This window comes from Rana temporaria, chromosome 2 (genome assembly GCF_905171775.1).
Source record: "Rana temporaria chromosome 2, aRanTem1.1, whole genome shotgun sequence".
Taxonomy (NCBI): domain Eukaryota; kingdom Metazoa; phylum Chordata; class Amphibia; order Anura; family Ranidae; genus Rana; species Rana temporaria.
In genome coordinates this window covers 77515516-77536538 of record NC_053490.1, presented here as the reverse complement: position 1 = coordinate 77536538, position 21023 = coordinate 77515516, and the positions used below count along the sequence as shown (strand labels likewise).

The 21023-nt window shown below is 47.0% G+C and overlaps 1 protein-coding gene across 1 annotated transcript in view; it reads right to left on the bottom strand.

Moving 5' to 3' along the window:
* Positions 1 to 19869, bottom strand: part of STARD13 (StAR related lipid transfer domain containing 13) — a 452811-nt gene extending 432942 nt beyond the window's left edge. Inside the window, exons 1-2 of the mRNA XM_040340418.1 lie at positions 19701 to 19869; positions 206 to 999 (exon numbers count right to left, since the gene is read on the bottom strand). Of these exons, the coding sequence (XP_040196352.1) occupies positions 206 to 859 (654 nt within the window). The 5' untranslated portion in view covers positions 860 to 999; positions 19701 to 19869. The remainder of the gene's footprint in view (positions 1 to 205; positions 1000 to 19700) is intronic.
* Positions 19870 to 21023: the final 1154 nt, after the last annotated feature.

Genomic DNA, 21023 nt, shown 5'->3' with positions numbered 1-21023 from the left:
GGGCCCCTTACACAGATTTAGGCCTGGGCCCCCACTGGAGCCTGACCACAACATTCCCCAGGGCCTTTGGCCCCTGGTTTGCCTGGCCCCTGGGAATGCTCTTGCCCCTTACATCGGTACTGCCTGTACAGAGGAGGCATTTTTTGACTCTATCTAACCCACCTCACTTTAAAATTATAAACTGTAACAGGTGGCAAAAGCTTACCATGAGGCTCTTTCTTTCTTCAGCATCCAGTATAATGCCATTATTCCACTGTTTCTTGGGGAAAAATTGACCCAGACCCTTGGGATCACCAATCGTTTTGCCATTTAATCTTCTGGGATGAGAACTCCTCCTTTTAATTCCAGTAAATGTGTATTTGCAAGGAGGCAAATCTGTAAAAACATCATCGCCTTCATCCTCCTGATCTTCTTCACTACCATCATCACTATCTTTGTCCTCCGAGGTATCATTGTCCAAAGTATCACTTAGAATTGTATCCGAAATCGAATCGAGAGGGATGTCAGTGAATGTAATTGCACTGGGTTTATGTTTGATGACGCGAATGTTTCGAGACCCAAAAGTGACTTCATGTTCTAAGGAGGTAGGTGAAATTTCTTGGTGTTCGGAGGTATGAAAACTGACACTGGTAGAAATATCTCTTGGCCAGGTGCCAAGCTCGGGGGCAGTTGCGTTTCTTCCCCTTGCAGATAATAGATTACTAGTGTCAGTTTCAGATTCCAGCATAGTGTCAATGTTCTCCATTGGTGAGTAATGTACGCTGAGCAGTCTGTCAGCTGTCACGTTCGGTAATGCTAAGGAGAGCTTGAAAGCTGCAGAATATACAGACATGTCTTCAAGATCTAAAATGGATTCCATGCTCTAATAGGATTAATCACCATTTCTCCATACTGTTGAGAAGCCTTATATTATATTCTTGGCATCAAGTCAGATGTCAGTGTGCTTATCCAAACATCTTTAGAGTAATTAACATCTTTATAGGCCACTATTTTCCTCTCCTGGAAGAAGCACAAAAGAAAGGATAAGTTCATAAATCATATACTGTATATGCAGATATAAGTATAGGGTAAGACTGTGGAAACACTTAAAGGACCAATCATTCTATATACTACAAATGATATGTCTTTAAAAAGTAAAAATGAATTTACATGAGCTCCTTATTGTGGAAAATTAGGTCCTTTGAAAATGTAATCAGTTTTTAATCATATAGTTTCTTTTATGCCCCATACACATGTGCAGGATTTCCGACGGGAAAAGTTCCAGTCAGAAATCCCGAGGGGAAAGCAGAGAACCTGCTCGGTCAGTCTTTCCTCCTACACACAAGAGGTTTTCCCGACAGGAAAACTGCGATGGAGCTTTGGTCGGAAATCCCGGCCGTGTGTAGGCTCCATCGCAGTTTTTCCCGTAAGAAAACTGCCAAAAAGCGCTGGGCAAAAACGCGTCAGTTATATATATCCCACTGCTTGCTGTGTTTTGTAGTGCTTTTATCCTTTTTTGCACAAATAAAGGCTATGTCACGTACCTTAAGGATGAGCCCGACGTGCAGGAAGTGGCTGCTGTTGCTCCTCTGATCCCGGACCCCTGGTAGAGTAGACAGGGGGAGCGGGAATGCAGAGTCGCACAAGCGCCAGGGATGACGCTGGTGCAGGGGCCGGATGGAGCTTCTGCGGAGTCCGAGAAAGTCTCTGAAAGGCAGGTGCAGGCTGGTAAGTAGCAGCCTGGATGCAGGAGCACTGGAACAGCAGGCAAGCCGGAAAGGAAGGTATTCTGAAAGTCTGGCCGCAGCAGGTCCCAGAAGACTGGACAGGGTCCCAGAAGACTGGACAGGCAGGAGCAGCCGGACTGGTAACAGGAGAGGCCCAGGTAACAGAGAGGTCGACTAGCCGGGTCGGCAACAGACGGTCAGCGGAGTACCAGGGGTCAGGCAGAAGGATGGTCAGAGCAAGCCGAGGTCAGGGCAGGCGGAAGACAGGAACAACGGAGACAAGCCGGGTATCAGGATCTGGATCAAGCAGGAGTAGTTGGTACAGGTACAGGTACAGGTACAGGTGGTCTCAGGAAACGCTGCAGACCGGACAGCAAGGGGCCAGGCTTCCAGGACACTTTAAGTAGGTTGTTTTGGCGCCAAATAGACGCATGCACGTGCCCGCGCGCCGTTACCGCCGATGCGCGCTCCCGTGCGCCGTTACCGCCGGTGCGCGCGTGCACGAGCGCGATGCCGTGGTTGCGCGCGCATTGCGCGTGCCGATGCGCCGCTAGCGCCCTCTGGTGGCCGAGATAATTCATGACATTGCCCCCCCCCAAGGGGCAGCCTCCGGATGCCCAACTGAGTCATCTTCAGCGGGTGAGAGTCTTTAAACAACTGAATTAGTCTTTCGGCGTGTATGTTGTCCTCCGGTTCCCATGAATTTTCCTCTGGCCCATACCCCTTCCATTTAACGAGGAACTGAATTTGGTTGCGTCTCTTCCTGCAATCCAGGATAGATTCCACCTCAAATTCCTCCTCACCGTCGACTAATACTGGTTCTGGGGGATCGGTATCCCGTCCAGGGAAGGAGTTGGGGACGTCCGGTTTGAGCAGGGCCACGTGAAACACCGGGTGGATTCGAAAGGACTCTGGTAAGTCAAGTTCGTAGGCCACCTCGTTTATCCTTCTCTTGACAGCAAAGGGACCCACGAATTTAGGACCCAGCTTCTTCGTAGGGCATGCAAGCCTTAAGTTCAAAGTGGACAAGTAAACTTTAGTTCCGGGTACTAAGTTGAGTTCCCCCCTTCTTCTCCTGTCAAAGATTTCCTTATTACGTTCCTGTGTTTGGGTCATGGTTTCCTGCAGGATCCTGTTATTTGAGTTAAAGAAATCCAAGGTGTCTTGAACGGCGGGTACCGTACTTTCCGGAACAGAATTAGAGAGGAACAGTGGGTGGAACCCATAGTTGGCAAAAAAAGGAGACTGTTTGGTGGCCGAATGGATGGAATTATTATAGGCGAACTCCGCCAAGGGCAGCAGAGAAACCCAGTCTTCTTGCGAAAAGGACGAGAAGCAGCGGAGATACTGTTCAAGGGTCTGATTCGTCCTCTCCGTCTGCCCATTTGACTGTGGGTGGTATGCTGAGGAAAACGATAGGCCGATCTCGAGACTGCTGCAAAGTGCCCTCCAAAACCTAGATGTGAACTGTACTCCACGGTCGGACACAATATCCGCAGGAACACCGTGGAGTCTGACAATTTCTCTGATGAAGGCTTTAGCCGTCTCTGGAGCCGAGGGTGTGCCCTTTAAGGGGACAAAGTGTGCCATCTTAGACAGCCTGTCCACTACCACAAAGATAGTGGTGAAGCCCTCCGATGGGGGAAGTTCCACGATGAAGTCCATGGAGATCCTTCTCCAAGGCCTTTCCGGTACGGGTAATGGTTTAAGGAGTCCCCAGGCTCTGAGTTTACTCCCCTTGTTTCGAATGCACGTAGTGCACGATTCCACATAATCTTTGCAGTCCTTTAGAAGTTGGGGCCACCAAAAGGTGCGTTGCAGAAGTTCAGCGGTCTTTTGTATCCCAAAGTGCCCAGCCAGCTTGTGGTCATGACAGGAGCCCAGAACATTAACTCGCAGCCCCTCGGGTACGAAGATCTTATCCCGGTACCATAGCAGACCGTCCCTGGATTGTAGCTCCGGATCAGGTGGAGAAGAAATGTCAGCGGATGCCTGCCTGATCTGGGGTACCAAGTCTCTTTGTAGTAGCAAAAAGTTCCCTGAAGACAGAATAGTATCCGGAGGGTTGGGAGGCTCCGAACTGGCGTACATGCGGGAAAGAGCATCCGGTTTGACATTTTTCGACCCTGGCCTGTACGTGATGTGGAATGAAAACCTTGTAAAAAAAAAGTGCCCACCTGGCCTGGCGTGGTCTAAGTCTCTTGGCTACTTTTAGGTACTCCAGGTTTTTGTGATCTGTAAAAATCAAAATCGGGTGCGCTGCTCCTTCCAGGAGGTACCGCCACTCCTCCAAGGCGGCTTTTATCGCCAACAGCTCTCGGTCTCCAACATCGTAATTTTTTTCTGCTTCAGATAGTTTACGAGAAAAGTAAGCGACGGGATATAGCAATGCCTTGGGACCCTGCCTCTGAGAGAGGACTGCTCCAACCGCGGTTTCAGATGCATCCACTTCAAGGATGTAGGGCAGGCTTGCGTCGGGATGTCTCAGAATGGATGCCGAGGTGAACAAGCCTTTCAGGGTTTCGAAGGCTGCTTGGGCCTCCGGTGTCCAGCAAAACCGAGCAGACAGTTTAGTCAAGTCCGTTATAGGAGAAATGATGTTGGAAAAGGCTTTGATGAACTTCCTATAAAAATTCGCAAACCCGACGAATCGCTGAACACCTTTTCTGTCAGTCGGAGCTGGCCAGTCAAGTATTGCGGAAACTTTCTGAGGATCCATCTCAACGCCCCTTACAGAGATGATAAGTCCCAGAAACTGTATACTGGAGCGCTCGAACTCGCATTTGCTGGGTTTTGCGTACAGTCCGTGGATACGGAGACGTTCAAGCACCTTCCTCACATGTACACGGTGTTTCTCTAGGGAAGGGGAGAAGATTAGGATATCATCCAGATAGACAATCACAAAGAGGTCCAGATAATCTCTAAAAATGTCATTGACAAAATGTTGGAATGTTGCCGGAGCATTACAGAGCCCAAAGGGCATGACTAGATATTCAAAGTGCCCGAAACGGGTACGGAAGGCGGTCTTCCACTCGTCGCCTTCGCGTATGCGGACAAGGTTGTAGGCCCCTCGGAGGTCCAATTTAGTAAAAATGACCGCGGACCCCAGACGCTGAAATAGTTCGGGTACCAAGGGAAGAGGGTATCTGTTTTTAATAGTTATTTTGTTGAGTTCCCGGTAGTCCACACAGGGGCGAAGGGAATGGTCTTTCTTTTCAACAAAAAAGATGCCTGCACCCGCGGGTGACGTGGAGGCACGGATGAACCCCCTCCTCAAGCTGTCATCGATATAGGTTTTCAGGGTCTCAAGTTCAAGTCCGGTTAAGGGGAAGATCCTTCCGAAGGGGACTTCGGCACCAGGAAGGAGTTCGATGGGGCAATCATAGGCCCTGTGGGGTGGGAGGGTCTCGGCCCCCTTTTTGCTGAAAACATCCAGATAGTCATGATAAATTTCTGGGACGGATTGACGAGTCTCAATGTCAGAGTCCGAACAGAGTAATGGCAGGGGTGGAGACGGTAGTTGCAGGCAATGCTGTCGGCAGAATGGAGAGTTGAAGTCAATTTTACCAGTGGCCCAGTCAATCTGGGGGTTGTGGACTTGGAGCCATGGTATTCCCAGTATGACAGGGAACAGAGGGGAGTTGATCACATCCAAGCATAAGAGTTCGTGGTGGTTATCGGCAATGGTGGTGGCAAGAGGCTGGGTCTCCTGGGTGACGGGACCAGATTTTAACACCGAGCCGTCTGCTAAGTACACAGAAAGTCCAGTAGACCTGGGGCGGAGAGGAATCTGATATCTGAAGGCAAATGATTGATCCAAAAAGCAGCTACAGGCTCCTGAATCAATAATGGCGCTGGTTTGTATAGTTCTTCCTGGAAGCTGAAATAAAACAAGGATAGCCAGATGAGTGGAATTGCTTGGACGGACAGGTAGGGATACAGACGACAAGGATTGACACTTACGCAGCTTGGCAGGACAGGTCCTCACGTAGTGTCCGGACTCCCCGCAGTACAGGCACAGGTTGTTGGCCCTACGGCGTTGTCGTTCCTCCGGAGTAAGTGAAGGGCGAAGGAGGCCTAGCTGCATAGGCTCTGAATTATCAGGGGTAGAAGAGGCTGTGGGCGCTGGTAGAGGTGGATTGAACGTGGAAGGTACCCGTGGCATCATCCAGACCGGACGGGATGGGGCAGTGGTCCTTTCAGTCCTGCGCTCCCTCAGGCGCCGATCGATCTGGATGGTCAAGTTGATTAAAGCGTCCAGGGTCCCAGGAACTCCTACCCGGGCCAGCTCATCCTTTAGCGGTTCGGACAGGCCAAGGCGAAACTGGTAGCAGAGAGCCGAGTCGTTCCAGGTTGTGTCAGAACACCATTTGCGGAATTCGGACACATAGTCTTCGGCGGGTCTACGACCCTGTTGTAGAGCATGTAATGCGGCTTCTGCAGTGGCGGTCTGATGCGGGTCCTCATAAAGCAGAGACATAGCCTGGAAAAAGGCGGTTAAGTTGTCAAGTGATTCATCCTTGATCTCCATGAGGCGATGAGCCCAGGTTTGCGGTTCGCCAGACAGTAGCGAAACGACGAAGCCCACCTTAGTAGCTTCCAGAGAGAAAGTCCGGGGTTGGAGGGCGAAGTATAATTCGCAAGCGTTGCGGAAGGCTCGGAATTTGTTACGTTCTCCCGCAAACCTCTCGGGCATGGGAACTTTAGGTTCAGGTGGCAGCATTATTACTGATGGCGAAGCGGATGCCCCTGAAGTCGCAGAGGCTGTGGCAGGAGTGGACAAGGCTTGGACCCGATTTTCCAGACGTGTGTAACCTTCTTGCAGGGTTCGGACGGCCTGGGTTAGTCCTTCCAAATGGCGGCAGAGTTCCTGCATCGGATCCACTCCCTGCGCGGGCTCGGACATGGCTGTCCGGTACTGTCACGTACCTTAAGGATGAGCCCGACGTGCAGGAAGTGGCTGCTGTTGCTCCTCTGATCCCGGACCCCTGGTAGAGTAGACAGGGGGAGCGGGAATGCAGAGTCGCACAAGCGCCAGGGATGACGCTGGTGCAGGGGCCGGATGGAGCTTCTGCGGAGTCCGAGAAAGTCTCTGAAAGGCAGGTGCAGGCTGGTAAGTAGCAGCCTGGATGCAGGAGCACTGGAACAGCAGGCAAGCCGGAAAGGAAGGTATTCTGAAAGTCTGGCCGCAGCAGGTCCCAGAAGACTGGACAGGGTCCCAGAAGACTGGACAGGCAGGAGCAGCCGGACTGGTAACAGGAGAGGCCCAGGTAACAGAGAGGTCGACTAGCCGGGTCGGCAACAGACGGTCAGCGGAGTACCAGGGGTCAGGCAGAAGGATGGTCAGAGCAAGCCGAGGTCAGGGCAGGCGGAAGACAGGAACAACGGAGACAAGCCGGGTATCAGGATCTGGATCAAGCAGGAGTAGTTGGTACAGGTACAGGTACAGGTACAGGTGGTCTCAGGAAACGCTGCAGACCGGACAGCAAGGGGCCAGGCTTCCAGGACACTTTAAGTAGGTTGTTTTGGCGCCAAATAGACGCATGCACGTGCCCGCGCGCCGTTACCGCCGATGCGCGCTCCCGTGCGCCGTTACCGCCGGTGCGCGCGTGCACGAGCGCGATGCCGTGGTTGCGCGCGCATTGCGCGTGCCGATGCGCCGCTAGCGCCCTCTGGTGGCCGAGATAATTCATGACAGGCTACCTTCTAAGGTTATTTTTGGTGTGCGACTGTCCGTATACCTTTTCTCCTGATTTATGCCTGGATACTGCGATGCAATTCTGAGTCTGGCTCGGGGTTACCGCTAGTAGTACTGAAATTTTACCCCGAGCCAGACTCGGGAATACCGCTCAGGAGGTTAAAGATTAGCTGCCCAATACATGGTGGAGTTGGTCCATTCATTGTAGCCTTTTTAGATTCCAATTGATAAAGCAGTTCTTTGCAACAAATTAAAGTATTTTGTGATCTATCTGTACTTTATGGCCGTGTACACACCAGCAAACATGTACGATGAAACCGGTCCGCCGGACCGTTTTCACCGTACATGTCTGCCCGGGGTTTTCTGTACGATGGCTGTACTAACCATCGTACAGAAAGCCGCGCGTAAACAATACGCGGGGCGCGGTGTCGCCGCGACAATGACGCAGCGACGTGGGCGGGCCTGCCAGTTAAATGCTTCCACGCATGCGTCGAAGTCATTCGACGCATGCGAGGGATGGCGGGCGCTCGGACATGTACGGTAGGTCTGTACAGACGACCGAACATGTCCGAGCGGGCAGGATTCCAGCGGACTGTTTTAAAACAAGTCCAGGAATATTTGTCCGCTGGGAAAAGGCCCGGCGGGCAAATGTTTACTGGAATCCTGCACACTCGGGCCTACACACGACCGAACATGTCTGCTGAAACTGGCCCGCAGACCAGTTTCAGCAGACATGTTTGGTCGTCTGTACGGGGCCTAAGTGAATATAAACCAAAGACCTTTTTGAAATTTTGGATATTGAAGGGAATGGTCATCTTTTAGTTGATGTGTGTGTGTCCCTGGGGAGATTCTCCTTTAGTTCCTGCCCTAGAGACACAACAGAAAGAGATAGGAAATCTCTCCAAATGAAATTAAAAAAAAAACAGCCCACTAGAGCCCACCAGGGATTGTAATCATTGCCCATTAGGGATGGCACTCTGTGCCCATCAGTGATGCCTGCCAGTGCCTCTGATCAGTGCTGCCTATCAGTGGCATCTATAAGTGCTGCCCACCAGTGCCCTCCAGTGCCACCTATCAGTGCCACCTATGAGTGCCCATCAGTGCCACCTATGAGTGCCCATCAATGCCGCCTATGAATGCCCATCAGTACCTCCTATAAGTGTCCATCAGTGCTGCTTATCAGTGCCGCTTATCAATGCTGCATATAAGTGCAACCTCATCAGTGCCAATCAGTACTGTCTCATCAGTGTCCATCAGTGCCCATCAGTGAAGGAGAAAACATACTTATTTACAACATTTTGTAACAGAAACAAAGAAAAATAATGTTTTTTTATTTTCATTTTTTATTTATTTGTAGAACAAAAAAAAAAAAAAAAACCCAGAGGTGATCAAATACCACCAAAAGAAAGCTCTATTTGTGTAAAAAAGAATTATAAAAATGTTGTTTGGGCACATCGTTGCATGAAAGCTGAAAATTGATCTGGGCAGGAACAGTGCTTTAAGTGGGCCGGAACGCGGCGGTACTCAGTACCGCCACTTCCGAAAATTGCCCTGGAGAGTACCAGCACCTCTCCGTGCGCCCAGTACGTGGGTTTCCGGTACCGGAGCGCAGCGGAGAGCTGGCCGTCTCTCCTTCCTAATGTCATTGGCTGGGCAGCTAGTGGAGGGGGGCGGGTCGCGTGCAGAGTACGGCTCAGGCAGGCGCAGGCAGGGAGTTGACCTCACGTTAGGTGACGTCAACTCCTTTCCGCGCGCCTGTGAGGAGCGATCAGTGCGGCCTGGAGTCCCGCCCGCCCTGAGGCTGCAGCAATGTGTGTCACGAGGAGGGAGTGAGTCTCAGTCTGGCTCACCTCCTCACCTCAGCCGACAGCCGCCGACATCTCCCCGGCCCCTGGGGGGGCTCCGCTCCACCATCCACCGCCGGTCCGGAGTCACCTCACCTCGCCAGCAGACCTACCAGCATTGCATCGACCGACCGTGGCCCTGCGCAGGTAAGGAGCCGAGCGGCATCGGATTGCTTGGAACGGGGAGTGGGGGCCTGGGGGGGGGGGGGGAGCGGCCTAGTACCAGAGAATCTTTTTTTTTTTTTTAAATAGCTGCAGACTGGGGGTGTGAAGAATTGGACTTTTGTATCGATGGCTGAATTAGCAGGGAGTGCCAGGGACAGCAATGAGCACAAGTAATTAGGATGTGCTGCCTGGGCACACCCCGCATGTCAGTATTGCTGGCGCAGCCTGGGCAGTAGGCATGGGCACTGGGGCAGGTGGAGTTGATATAATTAAAGGAGTTCTCTGACCTAAAACTTTTAACCCCCGCTGTGCCCGGGCTGTAAAACTATACAAAATAAACTTTCACTTACCTGCCTACGATCCCCCGTTGTTCCGATATCGCCGTCCCGTTCTCAGGTCCCGGTCTCTTCTGCTTCCTGCGTGTCGGTGACTCATAGTGCGCTCAGCCTATCAGCGGCCGCGACGGGACATTGCTGCGGCCGCTGATAGGCTGAGCGCACTATGAGTCGCCGACACGCAGGAAGCGGAAGAGACCGGGACCGGAGAACGGGACGGCGATATCGGAACAACGGGGGATCGTAGGCAGGTAAGTGAAAGTTTATTTTGTATAGTTTTACAGCCCAGGCACAGCGGGGGTTAAAAGTTTTAGGTCATAGAACTTCTTTAATTGAACACAGTATTGCATTTGCTGGGCATGTGGAGCAGTCCGGTGGACAGTGTCACACAGTGTGACACTCTACCGGACCGCTCCACATACCCCCCTGCACATCAGATCCCCCCCTCATCACACACACACATTCGTTCCTCTCTGTACCAGTACCCCCCTGCACATCAGACCCCCCCCCCCCTCATCACACACACACACTACAGTAGCTCTTTTTCAGGGTACTTTCTAAGGGTATTTTCATGATCAGTATTGGGGGGGGGGGGAGCACCGGCGCCTAATAGAGTACCGGCACCTCTTTTGGCCCACTTAAAGCACTGGGCAGGAAGGTGTATAAGTGCCCTGTATTGAAGTGGTTAAAGGATTACTAAACCCAGGGAAAAATTGTTATAAATAGCTGTTTCTTTAACAGGGAATTTGCACCTTAGGAAACAAGCAGTGACAAAGCCCTTAGCACATTCTCAGCCTAACAATGGCTGAATACAGAAAAGAAAACCTCTTGTCAAACCCTGATTACACAACAACGGCTTGTCATCAACATCATTATAAATGTAAATACAACAAGAGCAATAAGGGTCATTCTGCTCCTGCATGGTGCCCAAGGCAGCAGTGGTTATATGATCAACCTATTTACTGCTAGAGCTGAATTTATGGCTTGTTCGAAACAATCAGTGACACGAACGATGAGCTGGCTTTCTGCAGCTTTAGCAGGGTGGGGAGCAGAGAGGAAGAATATTTTGTTCCTATTCAATATCACATGCTCTGGCACTTGCATTGCTTTGGTATAATCACTAAAAAGAGCCCATTTACACTCAAGAGCGTATGCGGGGCTGCTGACAGCATCACATGTCACTGGGGTTCGAGAGGTTTTTAATCTCCTAGTTGCATACTACAAACCCTTTTTTTTATAATTACTTTTTTAATAACACTGGAAAGCACACCAGAACTTTATTTACACCATGTCCATTAAATAAAAAAAATAAATTTTTTTAGTTTAATCTGTTTACCAAAAAAAAGTTCTGTTGTACATTATGCTGGTTTAGTGGATGACTTTTTAATTCCATTAAAGAAGTATCACCATAAATTAAAAATCTTTGTTCAGTCCCTAGGTGGGGCAGTTGCATGTAGCACATGGTCCTGTTGGTGCATCGTGCAATAAAAGCACATTCTTATGTCTTTTTTGTGCTGGCTATCAGCTCCACCCCAGGCTAAAGCCCAATTTATAGGTGTTTATAGGAAATTACAGAAACCACAGTGTCTGAAGTTCTGCCAACTAATACTATGCTTCTTGATCAGCTGTGCCATTGATAAGCATTGCCTAAACACCTGTCAGCACTCTGAACACTGGCAGGCACTTGTTCCAACTAATGAGACTACATATTAACGATCAGTCTCACAAGGATTTGACTGATCACTGACAGAATTAATTGTGTTCTTGGGAGAGAGGGAGGGTCGCTGTCAACCATGCTAGCACAGGATCTGGACCACCTTTAAAAATTAGAAAAAGTGTGTAGCACCACCCTGACACCCTGGAGGAATGGTAGCACCTCCAGAGGCAGGGTCGGGCCAGAATTTCACTTCAGGGCTGAATCCATGGCTAATATGGAGAACATTTGGTACCAGTCACATTTGCCTTTTCAAAGTTTTATTGTAAAACAGTCAAGGAGGTGAGGGTTAGGGGGTCCCCGATACCAAGCAATATCACTTACAGACTCTCTAGATCCAGATCCATGTACAGTTTCACAGTGCCAGAACTTTTAAGCTCTCCAGCACTGTAGGCAGTAAGCTAGGTGGGTCACAGACTTCTCTCTCTCTCTCTCTCTGTTTCCTAGGCCCAGAGTGTCCTCCAAGTGAATCACCACACCCTTGCAACAACAATGGTATTCCCCTGGGTCTCCTTCTTGGCACATCCTTCTCCATCTAGAGGTAGGACAGCTCCAGAACCATTTCAGGCCTACATCCATATTCAACACATGTTAGGACCTTTACAGGCCTAATAGCAGAGCTCAATCCAGCAGAACCTCCCCAGGCCTCAGCCTGGGGGAAGAGAACGATTACCAGGCCTGCCCCAAATATTTATATCCTCTCCCAGCATGTACCATTGGCCCTGAACCTCCTACACGGTTGGCTGAAGGAAGTATGCATAGGCGTGCGCACAGGGTGTGCCTGGGCACACCCTAATCACCTAGTGCACATTAGCATTATCACTCTGTGTAGCAGCAGGGAAATGGGAAACATCTCCTTTTTACCATCTCTGCCATAAGAGAAGAGCTTACGTGCTTCTCTTTCACTGGAGGTCAATGTGCCAGGGCCATATATACAGTATATAGACACACACACGCATGCATGTGTGTTTGAGCTTTGGGGTGCACACCCTAATGCAATGGGCTGTGCACACCTATGGAAGTATGAATATTCATAACTCAATCTGGCTATGAAATCTCATACTATTGCCAGTGGTACCAATGACATCTAATGGCAGCAGTGAGACACCCCTACAACACTGAATGTAAGGACAGACCAAGTAAAGAACTATCTAATTTTAGTGAGACCATACACGGATCATGGCCAACATGAAATGGCTGTTTGCATGTTGGAATAATTGTTTCTGTCATATTTGGCCTTATCTGTGATATAAGCCAGCAGTTGTGGATGGATGACCAGTGATTCCAGTTGGTCACAGGGGCAAAAAAGAATAGGAATAAACATTTTAGATTGTAATTGAAGTGAAGACATAATAACAACTTCTGTATTAAAAAGGTTCTACAGCACATCATGTTGGTTTATTGGAGGGCTTCTGGAGCCCTTATCTACTGTATGCTTAAAACAGCACCCACCCACCTTCTAGCTCCTATATAAGCTACACTGTAAAAGAAAGATGCTTATAATTGCCTATTCTCAGAGTGCTCTGGTACAGTCACAATATCTCCCCAGCAGCTGGCTTCAGGACACCCATGGGCTTACTATGGGGCATTTGTTGTCAGCGTTCCCTTATCTCTCCTGAAGCTGGCTGCTGGGAGCCGATCACATGACCACACTGAAATGTCCTGAGAATAGGTAAGTATTAAGGCCCATACACACGATCTGACTTTTTGACAACAAACTTCAAAAATAGCAGGTTTACAAAAAAATCAGACCGTGTGTACGCACCATCGGACAAACTTTTCTGTTTTCATCGGACAAAAGTTTGCTCTGAAAATCGACAAACTTTTCGGCAACAAAAGTCCTACGGTGAAAAGTCCAATCGTGTGTACAGAAATCCATTGGACTTTAGTCCAAAGTACAAATACACATGCTCAGAACCAATGTTAAAATCAACCAACAATAGCAGAAGTTGACCAAAGGGTGGCGGTAAAGAGCAAAAAAGAGCAGAAAAACCATGTGATTTTGGGAAAGTTTGCCGAAAAAGTCCTGTCGTGTGTATTCATACCAAGTTCACGTCCGAACGTCCTTCAAACAAAAATTCACGGAAAAGTTTGTTTGAAGTCCAACCGTGTGTATGAGGCTTAAGTGTCATCCTTCTACAAGGTAGTTAGTATAAGAGTTTGAAGGTGGATGGGAGCCACTTTAACCAAAATTATTTCTAGTCTGGACATCTACTGATTACTGATCCACCCCGTGTGAAAGGGGCCTAAATTGTTTGCTTTGCAGGGATACTGTTCTTTCTGTCAGGTCACCCAAGGCCAGGCGACAAGTGCACCCCGTTGGGGTCAGGGATGCACCACAGGGTAGTGAACCCTATAGCCGACTACTGCTAGCAGAGAGGGAGTGTGAACCCAAGATCACCCAGGGCGCGGAGTCTAAGACCCAGTTTTGTATTCACCAGAGCCTCTGATGGTGAGGATGGCCTTGGCCGCAACTGGATCCAGGTCGCGACCCCCGAGATTCCCTAGGTCACACTCCGCAGGGAGAGAGGGGAAGCAGCCAGCAGTACAAACGGTGGTGATATGTAGGCCGAGGGCAGGGCAACAGGCAGACAAAGATAACCGTGGGACAAGCAAATGGTCAGGGGCACAGGCAAACAGCAGAAGTCAGGAACAAGCCAAAAACGGTACACGGAAAGATGATCGTAGCACACTGCAAATAGGAACTTAGCAAACCACACTGTTGAACAGCAAGGCAGACCTGCAGTGCACCAGTTAATATAGACTTCCGGGGATGGCCTGGGTGGGGCCATACAGGAAGAGGAAGTGATAAAAAGGGAACCAGAACAGGGTCAGGCCTCTAATGAACAGATGGAAAACAAAGGTAAACTGCCAGGCTATTGCATATCCATGACACTTTCATGCTTTACAATAGTGACACAGCCCTTTAAAGGGTTAGTTCACCTTTACCAAAAAACTGCTTATGCAGGTAAGGGGTGTCTAGATAAGAAAAACTGTGCAGCCTTGACTATTGTCCCTTTCTTTCTGTAATCCCAGGGGCCACATAGTCTTCTATTGCCTGGGGGCCCCATGAGTTGTCAGTCCACCCCTGTAGAGGTGTCACTGCTACGAGACACCACATAGTCAGAGACACAGTGAAGCCGGAGACACAGTGGGTAACACTACCTGTGATTAGAGTTCCCATTAAAAGTCTAAGAACTCTCCCCAGCACTGCCACTCATCCCAAATCCCCCTCACCAAGGAGTAAGAGAAGGAATACAAATAAAGAATACATGGAAGGAAGAGGAAAAAAGGGGGAGGAACAAAGAAAAAGGGAGAGAAAGAACAAGAAAGACGGCTAGAGAGAGGGATGGGGGGGACAAGAAATTAGGAAATAAAAGGGAAAGAAAGGAGAACAATGAGAAAGAGTGGCACGTCCTAAAATGTACCATAAGTGGTTTTAATACTGTACGAGTGGAAGGGACTAAATGTCTGTGGGTTAGGGGCGCAAATTACTTGTCTTGCCTTGGGAGCTGACAATCCACACTACGAAAATAATTTTACTGTTAGGGGTCCCCACAACTTGGGAAATTTTATCAAGGGGTCACGGCACTATAAAGGTTGAGAAACACTGCTTTAAAGCATAAGATTGGTGAAGGAAATTGTCCTTAACTAATGTAAACATGAGCCTAAGCTCCTATCTATATTATGGAAAATTCCTGGCACCCCCTGCACTATCCTTGCCTTTTATTGATTTTGGAGACGGCATGCCCTTCGTTAGTGCCCTAATAACCAATCACTGGGCAGAGATGTACATAACACTAGGCAAAGAGTAGTCAATAGAGGAGTTACTATTTGTACAGATGCTTCAGGAGGGCCCTACGAGACAATGAGAAATCTAATTCTTTAAGTAAAAGAATATGCGTCAGCTTTATCACACTTATATTGCATGGAACTTTTTAATTGTCAGAGGCTTTTTTTAAAGTGTTACTAAACCCACAACAGTAAAATCAGTATGTATATGCAGTAGACTAGAGCATGCTTGTTATACTCACTGTGGAAGCTAAGGGGTTAATCCTCTGCATTGTGTAAAAAGGCTGTTTGATCCTGTCTTCTCTGATCCTTCCCTTCTGCCATTGTCCTAAAACCATCTCCTGATATAAGAGAGCATTGGGGGCATTCTGCACATGCTCAGTTTGGTGTGTATTGCTAGAGATTTTTATTTTCTTGGGAGAGTGTATGTGATCAGCACCAGGCCAATCAGCACTGTCCAGACAGAGGGTCAGGGGTCCTGTGGCCTCATAGGACAATCAAGGGAGAATGAAAACTCCTTCTACAAGCTTTAACCAGAGACTGATAGAAGTAACAAGACTACTATATACTGCTGATGAGAAAGGGTATTTAGCCAATTATATTTACTAAAGCTATTGCATTTCCATGTTCTGTGTACTGTGGGGGGACCAGATATAGTGAATACAGGGTCCTAGGTTTAGTAACACTTTAAGGGTAGTCATGTATCTTAATATTTATATACTGTATGTAAACTGATCCTGTGGTCACATAAAAGTGGGAGCAGACACTGAAAGCATGTAGAGGTGCCTACAAGTACACATACATGCCTTGTAGGGCGTTCTGCTAAACTATAAAACTTAGAGTGTTCTTAGGTCCATCCATCATATTCATGAATCAATAGTGAGGTGTGTGAGGTAGAATAATTTATGCTCCCCAGGGCCGTTTGAAGGAATTTGGGGGCCCCAAGCAAAATAATGGGGGCCCCCAAGCACCCCCCCCCTGCATGCAAAGCCTACGTTAACGCTACACAATTTTTTTTCTATTCTTACCTCCTGTTCTTCCCTGTAGGCTGCCGCTGTAGCGTGGCCGAGCTCCTCTTCCCCCTGCCTCCTCCCCAGTCCCCTATCAGATAGTGCCGGGTACCGCGCGTGGTACAGGAGATTCAGTTTCCTGTCTTCCCGGCCGGACTGAAAGGAAGTAAGCACTCAGTGTGCACTTCCTGTCAGTCCGGCCGGGAACAGGAAACTGAATCTCCTGTACCACACGCGGTACCTGGTCAGACTGACAGGACTGCAGGTGGAAGGAAGAGGAGCTCGGCCACGCTACAGCCTGGGAAGGGGAAGTTGGGGGCCCCAGGCCAGCTCGGGGCTCCAAGCAATTGTTTGTTTTGCCTGTCCTGTAGCGACGGGCCTGATGCTCCCAAGTGCAACCACATAAGCTGTTTTAAATTTGAATTATACAGCAACTTGTGTTTTAGGCCTTCCAGGATACTTTGACAATATGCAAAAGCAATACTGGGGCAAAATCTCTGGCACCCAAGATGATGATGAAGCCAAAGTGTCTCTTCACCTACCCTAAGCTGACACCGATTGTACAGTGGCTGGGCTGGTGTAGATATGACTGCAATTTTCTTTTGCAGGAAAATCGATCGATTCCCCCATAAATACAGTCAGCTATTGTGTTTTCTCTGGGTGTGGGGGGACACGGGAGCAGTCCCTGCCGGGAGAGCACAGAGATTTTTGTCAACGGATATAGCCTCTGGCAATAATCGCATGTAAAGATCTGACATACTGGTTGTACCCAAGTCAATTAAGGAATCAACATGGGTATGGGTACAATCAACCTTCCCATAGATGGTTTGAATCTTGGATGGTCCCTGCTGAACTGGCCGAGATTTGAACCATCTATGGCCGGATTTAGGGAATGGGGCTAACATCCACCTTCATTCATACTATGATAATCAAATGTGTTGTTCTACCAGGGAGATAAAGCCTAGTACACATGGAACAAATGTTGGCCAACATTCAGCCTGTGTGTATGGTCCAACAGTTTGGAAGGCTTATAACTGAAAAAGGTCTGCCGACTGGCTCCCGATTGGCACTCTTAGCCAATGGCTGAAAACACTGACCGGAGTGTTCTGACGGGTTCTTTCAGAACACAATAGCTCAGCAGGGGAGATCACGGTACTAAAATTGCATAGTTAGTAGTATAGTGGCTCCGACCTGAGCTATCAGTTTTTTTTTTTAAATCAACCCGCTGGGTAGATATGAAAAAAAAACTAGTAGTGTGTACTCGAAAATGGAACATCCGCTTTAAGTGACGGTGACCCCCTGACATGCCACTTTTTTTAAGGGGGGGCGGATACCCTCTTTTTAGAGGCATCTAGCTTCCACTTCCCCCTGGGGCTCCGTGGCGCCGGAAAGAAGTTCACCTCTCCCCCCTCCCTCCCTGGAATCTTCTGGGACATGTCACAGGTGCACTACAAAATAAATAAATAAATGAAAAGAATTACATACACATTATAACAAACCCTGCAAAAATAGCTAAGTCAGAAAGGGGATTTAGGGATTAATAGGAAGTCATTAAGGGATAGCAAGATGCTAATAGCATTTTTTTTTTTTTTTCATGATTACAAGGTTGCTGGAATTGACATTAGTTGCAGACCAAAGAGGTATTCTTTAATATAAAAAAATGCACCATAATGATATTATTATAATGTGTTTATGAAAAAAGCCTACAAGTGCTGTTTGCAGGCTTCATGTATACATGAGACGCTATCAGATCTCCTGATACACAGATCAGGACTGGGCTGTCAAACTGACAGCTGTGCCCATCCATTACACCAGAAAAACCCTAAAGTCTGTGGCCCCCCCTTGCCTGTCCCTGTGTGCAAGTACCTGCTTTCGATGCCAGCATTTCTAAATTGACCATAGGTTCATTTTTGTGTAAAAAATATTGAATTTTTTTTAGCCTAACTAAAAAACAAATTATTTCAAAACACAGAAACTACACTTGGCTATAAATTTGAAATTGCCATGTTTATGTGCAGTAGGTTGGTTATGAAAAATGTTGCATCTAACCACAAAAATCCTTAAACAAGCACTGCACTAACCTAGCAAATTCATAGGAGCATGTAAAATGACACATTTGTACAATGAATTACCTTCTTTGAAGAGATCCCATTTACCCAAGAGAACCTTGGCAGTCAACATACAAACACAAGGAACAGTTCATTCTGGGAAAGAGCACTTTCTAATACAGCGACACGATTTTCTGTGCAGCTAAACGCATAACTGTGCGTATTTTCTAATCAAAGTCAAACATGTATAAGTCTTTAGCAACAATATATGCATAGAGGTAGAGGTCCTCTAAAACATGATTTATCTAAAGTAGGGTATATAATGTTGCTAAAGACCTTTACGGTTTTAGAATTGATACAAAGTGCGCACAGTTCTGACGGTCGCGTTTTCTTCTGCTCATAAGAACTTATCGCTGTTTTAGAAAATGCTCTTTCTCAGAATGAATTGTTTCGTGCTACAGCCCAACTAGCGTGCTTTGTTGGCAGTTAAAAACCTGAGGAATGTGCAATTATTTCCCATTTTTGCACATAATTAATAAATAAAATAAAATCATTTTAAAACACACAATGCAAATACAAATCTAAAATAGAGAATTGATAAAAACGGCTAATAAAAAGATGAACTGTCATACGCAAAAACTAAGCAGGTTTGGTCCTACTTTCCATAACTGGTACTCATGCCGCGTACACGCGATCGTTTTTCGGGTTCTAAAAAATGATGTTTTCAGGCTCTAGAAAAAACAAAGTTTTTTTCAACCCGATCGTTAAAACGGCCTTGCCTACACACGATCGTGAAAAAAAATGCTCTAGCAAAGCGCGGTGACGTACAAGTACGACGGCACTATAAAGGGGAAGTTCCATGCGGATGACGCCACCCTTTGGGCTGCTTTAGCTGATTTTGTGCCAGTAAAAGACGATTCGCGCTTTTCTGTCTGTTACAGCGTGATTAATGTGCTTACTCGATTACTTACTATTACGAACGGTAGTTTTACCAGAACGAGCGCTCCCGTCTCATAACTTGCTTCTGAGCATGCACGGATTTTTAACGTCGTTAAAGCCCACACACAACCATTTTTTACAACCTTAAAAACGACAACGTTAAAAACATCGTGAAAAAATAGAGCATGTTCGAAATTTTTTTTTGTCCGTTTTTTAGAACCTGAAAAATGCTCTGAAGCCCACACACGATCGTTTTTAATGACATAAAAATGTACGCGGCATAAGAATTATGCATGAAAACCGCCAGTGTTTTCTATGGACAACTCTGCATCTCCTTTCCCCACTTCTTATAGATCAGCCCCATAGAGTTCCACATACAGATCTGCAGACATACATACACTTACAGACTAAAGAGCTTTACCAAGTTCTAGAGAAAATAAAAGAATTACCTCTACTCTATTCATGTTCTTTGAAGTCCCGGGGTCCAGAATTCTGCAGAATCAGAGGACAGAAATTGGAGAAAATAAGGCGAGTAATGAAGCAGCACAAACGCTAATGTGGAAACCGTAGATTCATAATATAAGGCTTTGCAGCTTTCATTCTGCACAAAACTGTCAACAAAAGTATGTATGAGAATCCCTTAGGCAAGGACTGCCTCTACAGGCACCAGTCAAATGATTCCAGCAAGGCTGGAGCAGGGAGGGAAGGCTCTGCAGGTTGTCACTAGTGCTAAAACAGATCTGCATTAGGGCTGAAGTACTACAGTAATATCTAAAATAAATCAGAACATAAATTAATATATTAAACAAAAAGTGTAAATGTAACTTTATTGTTGCCTGTGAAGCTCCTAATTGATCCAAGTCATAGCGGGGGTTATTTACTAAAACTGCAGCATGCTCAATCTGGTGCAACTCTGCATAAAAAACAATCAGCTTCCAAGTTTAACCACTTAAACCGAGCCTCTTTCTGAGATTTGTTGTTTACAAGTACAAAAAATATTTTTTTTGCTCGAAAATTACTTAGAACTCCCAAACATTATAGAAAAAAAGTTCTAACACCCTAGCGAACAAAATGGTGGTCATTGCAATACTTTATGTCACACCGTATTTGTGCAGCGGTGTTACAAGCGCACTTTTTGGGGGAAAAAATACACTCTTTGTTAATAAAAAAATAAGACAACAGTAAAGTTAGCCCAGTTAATTTATTTTTTGCGAAAGATAATGTTATGCCGAGTAAATTGATACCCAACATGTCATGCTTCAAAATTGAGCCTGCTCGTGGAATGGTGACAAACTTTTACCCATAAAAATCTTTGTAGGCGACGTTTAAAAAATTCTACATGTTGCATGTTTTGCAATACGGAGGAGGTTCAGGGCTAGAATTATTGCTCTTGCTCTACTGATGGCGGTGATACCTCACATATGTGGTTTGAACACTATTTTCATATGCGGGCGCTGCTCACGTATGCGTTCGTTCACGTTTTTTTTCTTTATTTATTTGACCTTATATTTAAATTTTTTACACTGTTCTTTTACAAAAAAAAATGTGTCACTTTTATTCCTATTACAAAAAATTTAAACATCCCTTGTAATAGAAAAAAAAGCATGACAGTCCTCTTAAATATGAGATATGGGGTCAAAAAGACCTCAGATCTCATATTTACACTAATGCAATAAAAACATAAAAAAAATTGTCATTTGAAAATAAATAATAGGGCCCTTTAAGAGCTATGGGCGGAAGTGACGTTTTGACGTTATGGAGATGGGTGGGGG